Here is a 6,842-nt window from a genome sequence, read left to right on the forward strand (position 1 = left end):
ACAATCGCATGTGACAATACTGATAAGGGGAGAAACCGTTGAAGGCTCATATCACTTAGTTCCCTGCTTAGCAAGAATGATGCAATGTTTAGAGAATAGGAGGATACTCCACCCAACGTGGGGTATGAATACCACCACGGGGGAAGCCATCTATTGTTCTGAATTACAGCTGTAACGACCCTTTCGGAAGAATTAAACTTGGTTAAGCTTCTCTAGTGTCCGTGAGTTATTTACTCTGGAAAATTAAAACCTAACAAAGGATATACATACGTTTAATAACAGTTTTGAAATACTCCTATCATTCTAGTATTGTAAAGATTAAAGCTGTTTGAGGGCCCAGCTCTGTGTAAAGATTAACCCTGCTCCTTTAAGAACAACAGTAGGAAGGGCAGGCACACACACACACACACACGCACACACACGCACGCACACGCACACGCACACGCACACACACATACAGTATTCATAGAGGATGGGGAGTGGCTGTGTAACCTGAGTGATTTCCTGTAACCTGATTTCACCTCGGTGAAATGAAACTACATCAGACCAAAGGATCTGATACAGAAACAAGCCCAGCTCTTCAGAGATCTCTCGACACACAACTAAGCTACGTCTCTTTTTGTTCTTCAAAAAAAGATCTAGGGACAGGATCGAGTTAACAACACACACAAGTGAGTAATTGATGGAGGGATTATATTTTCTTGCTTTCTCTCCCTATAGTGGCCAAGAAAGGCAGAGAAGAAAATATATCTTAAATATATAGTTTACTCAAAAACTATCTATTAGTGTTTTGTTCATTAGACAATTGTTAACACGATCCAAAAAGGTTTTGCATGTCAGCAGTTACATTTTGAAGATAAAGCACTTTCAGAATAGAGCAAAAACTGTGATGACAAGGCCAATTAAATGCACACTAAAATGTTTATTTAAAAGTTTTTTGTAAAATATCTCTTTAAGCTTAATGCATGCACATACACTACCGTCAAAAGTTTTAGAACACCTACTCATTCAAGGGTTTTTCATTATTTTTACTATTTTCTACATGGTAAAATTATAGTTAATAACTTTTTATGTTCAAAACTGTGCACTCTCTTCAAACAATAGCATGGTATTCGTTCACTGTAATAGCTACTGTAAATTAGACAATGCAGTTAGATTAGCAAGAATTTAAGCTTTCTGCCAACATCAGAAATGTCTATGTCCTGGGAAATGTTCTTGTCACTTACAACCTCATGCTAATCACATTAGCCTACATTAGCTCAACTGTCCCGCAGGGGACCCACCAATCCTGAAAAAGTTGCGTTTGAGCCAATCATTTTTGTTGTTACAAGGTAGGGGGGTATACAGAAGATAGCCCTATTTGGTAAAATACCAAGTCCATATTATGGCAAGAACAGCTCAAATAAGCAAAGAGAAAAGACAGTCCATCATTACTTTAAGATATGAAGGTCAGTCAATACGGTCAGTCAAAAGTTTAAAGAGCAGTCGCAAAAACCATCAAGCGCTATGATGAAACTGTCTCTCATGAGGACCGCCACAGGAAAGGATGACCCAGAGTTACCTCTGCTGCTGAGGATAAGTTCATTAGAGTTACCAGCCTCAGGAATTACAGCCCAAATAAATGCTTCACAGAGTTCAAGAATTTATAGTACGGCTTTTGATGATCCTTGGTTGGTGTCTGAGCAGATTATTTGTTGTGATTGCAAACGTAATAAAATGGTGGTCCAATAGTCCAGGATTATGAGGAAAAACATTAAGATCCACAACATTTATTCCACGGGACAAAACTAGGTCCAGAGTATGACTGTGGCAGTGAGTAGGTCCGGAGACATGTTGGAAAAACCCACTGAGTCGATGATGGCTCCGAAAGCCTTTTGGAGTGGGTCTGTGGACTTTTCCATGTGAATATTAAAGTCACCAAAAATTTGAATATTATCTGCYATGACTACAAGGTCCGATAGGAATTCAGGGAACTCAGTGAGGAACGCTGTATATGGCCCAGGAGGCCTGTAAACAGTAGCTATAAAAAGTGATTGAGTAGGCTGCATAGATTTCATGACTAGAAGCTCAAAAGACAAAAACATCAGGGTTTTTTTTGTAAATAAAAATGTGCTATCATAAATGTTAGCAACACCTCCGCCTTTGCGGGATGCGCGGGGGATATGGTCACTAGTGTAACAAGGATGTGAGGCCTCATTTAACACAATAAAATATATAAATAAATATAAAATATATTTTTTGGTTACTACATGATTTTGGTTACCATATGTGTTATTTCATAGTTATGATGTCTTCACTATTATTCTACAATGTAGAAAATAGTAAAAATAAAGAAAAACCCTTGAATGAGTAGGTGTTCTAAAACTTTTGCCCGATAGTGTATGTATACAGATTTGTTGGTATTAGCACATGCAAAACCATCCATGACACTTTTCGTGTCACTTTTTTTTGTTTATTCCTAATGTCTTGCTAGTTGCCAGTTATGTTTGGTCTGTCTGTCTAGATATGGCTACCTCCAGCTGTTCCCGGTCTGAAGATCAGTTCTTGTGCTCTATCTGTCTGGATGTGTTTACTAAGCCAGTCACAACTCCATGTGGACACAACTTCTGCATGGCCTGTGTCAGTGGATACTGGGATACCACTGACCACTGCCTGTGTCCACTGTGTAAACGAAGGTTTTATAGGAGACCAGAACTCTTTGTCAATACTTTCATTGCTGACATGGCTGATCAATTCATGCATGCAGTTCAAGAGAAATCTCCCGTCAGCCAAGCACAACGTCCTACCAAACCTGGAGAAACGGCCTGTGACGTCTGCACTGGGACAAAGCTCAAGGCCTGCAAGTCCTGCCTGGTGTGTCTGACCTCTTTCTGTGAGACTCACCTGCAGCCTCATCAGATAGCCCCAGCCCTAAAGAGACACACACTGATTGACCCTGTGGACAACCTGGAAGAAGACAGGACGTGTAAGAAGCACAACAAATTCCTGGAGCTGTTCTGTAGGACTGACCAGATGTGTGTCTGCCAGATCTGCACTGAGACAGACCACAAAGATCACCACACTGTCCCTATAGAGGAAGAGTGTGAAGAGAGGAAGGCTCAGCTGGGGAAGACAGAGGCACAAGTGCAGCATCTGATCCAGGAGCGACTGCAGAAGATTCAGGAGATGAAACACTCAGTAGATCTCAGAAACAAATACACACAAAGAGAGAAAGCAAAAACCATTCAACTCTTCACTGATCTGGTGCAAAGCTTTCAGAAAAGCCAGACTGACTACGTGGAGGTGGTTGAGGAGGAGAAGAAAGCAGAAGAGAGGTGGGCTGAAAGGCTCATTTGGGGGCTGGAGCAGGAAATGGCAGGGTTACAGAGGAGACGCACTGAGCTGGAGAAGCTCTCAAACACTGAAGACCACCTCCACCTTCTCCAGAGCTCTGCATCCCTCTGCAGTTTTCCTCCCACCATGGACTTGTCTCAGATCAGTATTCACACTAAGCTGTGTGTAGGAAACTTGAGGAGAGCTCTGTGTCAGCTTGCAGAGACTCTGAGAATCATGCCCCAGCTGTTGGATACAGTGAAGACTTTACATAAGTCATTGTGTGATTCTGAGCACCAGAGGATGCAGCAGTATGCAGTGGATGTGACTCTGGACCCTGATACGGCAAACTGCAAACTTGTCCTGTCTGAGGACGGTAAACAAGTAAGAGTTGGAGATATAAAACAACATCTTCCTGACAAACTAGCAAGGTTTGATACTACTCTTTGTGTCCTGGGAAAGGAGGGTTTCTCTTCAGGGAGATTCTACTATGAGTTGGAGGTTAAGGGGAAGACTGACTGGTCTATAGGAGTGGCCAGAGAGTCCATCAACAGGAAGGGAAGGATTACACTGAGCCCTAAGAATGGATACTGGATTCTGTCACTGAGGAATGGAGATGAGTACACCGCTGGTGCTTCCCCATTTTGCTCCCTCTCCCTGAGAGAGAAGCCTCAGAAGGTGGGAGTGTTTGTGGATTATGAAGAGGGTCAGGTCTCCTTCTATGATGTGGAGGCCAAGTCTCCTATCCACTCTTTCATTGACTACACCTTCACTGAGAAACTCTATCCATACATCTGCCCTGGTAAACGTAGTGGTAACTCTGCCCCTCTGATCATCTCTACTATTGATGAAATTGAACTTTTTCAGGTCAGCTGATTGTCATTCCTTATTGGGGTTGTGCAAAGAGAGGGAACATTCCCGGAAAAGTACCAATAATCAAGAATTTGGGGATTCTTCAATAAAATGTAAGATGAAGAAAAATGGTGAAGATATAAACTATGTTTTTAATATTTTTGTAATTTTAGCAGACGCTCTTATCCAGAAGTGCCTTCCTCAAGGACACATCGACAAGATTTTTCACCTAGTCGGCTCTGGGATTTCAGATTACTGGCCCAACGCTCTTAACTGCTAGGCTACCTGCCACCTTTATATGAAAAATAGAATCCCAAAACGGTAAAATATGAACCTAAATTTAACTTAACAATTTAGTGAATATCGTCGCTGCTTATTATGAAGATTTCAACATGGAATATCCTTTATATTCTTAACTTTCTTTATCTTTTATATATCTTTGTTGTATTTTGTGGGGGCCGAAGTGGTGTCAGTTGTCTATCTCAATAGTTAAATTCGTTCAGATTTCCTTTCAAATGCCATCATTGTTGATAAGATGTTTGTTTAATGAATAAGGCTGTTTTCTCCTGAACCATATGGTCTATCCACTAGAAATGCATGGAAAATATGGGCACAGTCATAAAGAATCAGAAAAATATGTATCATTTAAAATAATCAAGTGTAAATTCTCAAAGTTTCCATTTCCAAAATTACCTGTTAATTAATTATAATGTATTTCTGAAAAATTCCAGTAACTTTGGTAAATTTCCGGAACTTTTGCAACTAATTTGTTAAAGAGGAGATTGCAGTATGTAATGAAATGCCACAAATGACTGATCTTTGTCTCTCATATCAAGGAAAAATAAAACTAAACGTATCAACTTTTCATTTGAGTTCTGTATGTATTCTGTACCATTAAATGGCACGTCTCTTTAGGGCTGGGGCTATCTGATGAGGCTGCAGGTGAGTCTCACAGTAAGAGGTCAGACAAACCAGGCAGGACTTGCAGGCCTTGAATTACGTAAAGAATTCAGACCCCTTGACTTTTTTCACATTTTGTTACGTTACAGCCTATTCCAAAATGTATTAAATCGTTTTCCCCCCTCCTCAATCTACACATAATACCCCATAATGACAAAGCAAAAACAGTTTTTTAGAAATGTTTGCAAATGTTTTAAAAAAAGTATTCAGACCCTTTACGCAGTACTTTGCTGAAGCACCTTTGGTAGTGATTACAGCCTTGCATCTTCTTGGGTATGACGCTACAAGCTTGGCACACCTGTATTTGGGGAGTTTCAACCATTCTTCTCTGCAGATTCTCTCAAGCTCTGTCAGGTTGGATGGGGACCGTCGACGCACAGGTATTTTCAGGTATCGCCAGAGATGTTCGATTGGGTTCAAGTCTGGGCTCTGGCTGGGCCACTCAAGGACATTCAGAGATTTGTCCTGAAGCCACTCCTGCGTTGTCTTGGCTGTGTGCTTAGGGTCGTTGTCCTGTTGGAAGGTGAACCTTTCCCCCAATCTGAGGTCCTGAGCGCTCTGGAGAAGGTTTTCATCAAAGATCTCTCTGTACATTGATCCGTTCATCTTTCCCTCAATCCTGACAAGTCTCACAGTCCCCGCCACTGAAAAACATTCCCACAGCATGATGCTGCCACCACCATGCTTCACCGTAGGGATGGTGCCAGGTTTCCTACAGACGTAATGCTTGGCATTCAGGCCAAAGAGTTCAATCTTGGTTTCATCAGACCAGAGAATCTTGTTTCTCATGGTCTGAGAGTCCTTTAGATTTTTGGGGGCAAATTCCATCTGGTCTATCATGTGCCTTTTACTGAGGAGTGGCTTCTGTCTTGCCACTCTACCATAAAGGCCTGATTGGTGGAGAGACGGTTGTCCTTCTGGAAGGTTCTCCCATCTCCACAGAGGAACTCTGGAGCTCTGTCAGAGTAACTATCAGGTTCTTGGTCACCTCCCTGACCAAGGCCCTTTTCCCCCAATTGCTCAGTTTGGCTGGGCAGCCAGCTCTAGGAAGAGTCTTGGTGTTTCCAAACTTCTTACATTCAAAAATGATGGAGGCCACTGTTCTTGGGGACCTTCAATACTGTAGACAATTTTTGGTATCCTTCCCCAGATCTGTGCCTTGACACAATCCTGTTTCGGCGCTCTACGGACAATTCCTTCAACCTCATGGCTTGGTTTGTGCTCTGACATGCACTGTCAACTGTGGGACCTTATATAGACAGGTGTGTGCCTTTCCAAATCATGTCCAATCAATTGAGCTCAATTTCGCGTCTCATAGCAAAGGGTCTGAATGCTTATGTAAATAAGTTATTTGTGTTTTTATTTTTTGTAAATTAGCAAACATTTCTGAAAACCTTTTTCACATTGTCATTATGGGGTATTGTGTTTAGATTGATGAGTTTTAAAATAAAATGTAATCCATTTTAGAATAAGGCTGTGATATAACAAAATGTGGAAAAAGTCAAGGGTTCTGAATACTTTCGAATGCACAGTACACTATAATGAAGATCACATGCAAGGGTATCATCATTGTCTGTGGTGCTGAATCTCAGATTGCCTCTATTGACACTATTTGCTTTTTTGTTTACTTATAATGTTGCTATCGTGACACAAACACGCACACACACACACACACACACACACACACACACACACACACACACACACACACACACACA

At 41.4% G+C, this 6,842-nt stretch overlaps 1 protein-coding gene across 1 annotated transcript; it reads left to right on the forward strand.

Moving 5' to 3' along the window:
• The first annotated feature begins 479 nt into the window (after positions 1-479).
• Positions 480-5,029, forward strand: LOC111960707 (E3 ubiquitin-protein ligase TRIM39-like). The gene is made up of 2 exons (XM_023982879.2): positions 480-671; positions 2,504-5,029. The coding sequence occupies exon 2, from the start codon at positions 2,506-2,508 to the stop codon at positions 4,186-4,188; it is 1,683 nt and encodes a 560-aa protein (XP_023838647.1). The 5' UTR covers positions 480-671; positions 2,504-2,505; the 3' UTR covers positions 4,189-5,029.
• The last annotated feature ends 1,813 nt before the right edge of the window (positions 5,030-6,842 follow it).

Source organism: Salvelinus sp. IW2-2015, linkage group LG4p (genome assembly GCF_002910315.2).
Source record: "Salvelinus sp. IW2-2015 linkage group LG4p, ASM291031v2, whole genome shotgun sequence".
Lineage (NCBI taxonomy): Eukaryota > Metazoa > Chordata > Actinopteri > Salmoniformes > Salmonidae > Salvelinus > Salvelinus sp. IW2-2015.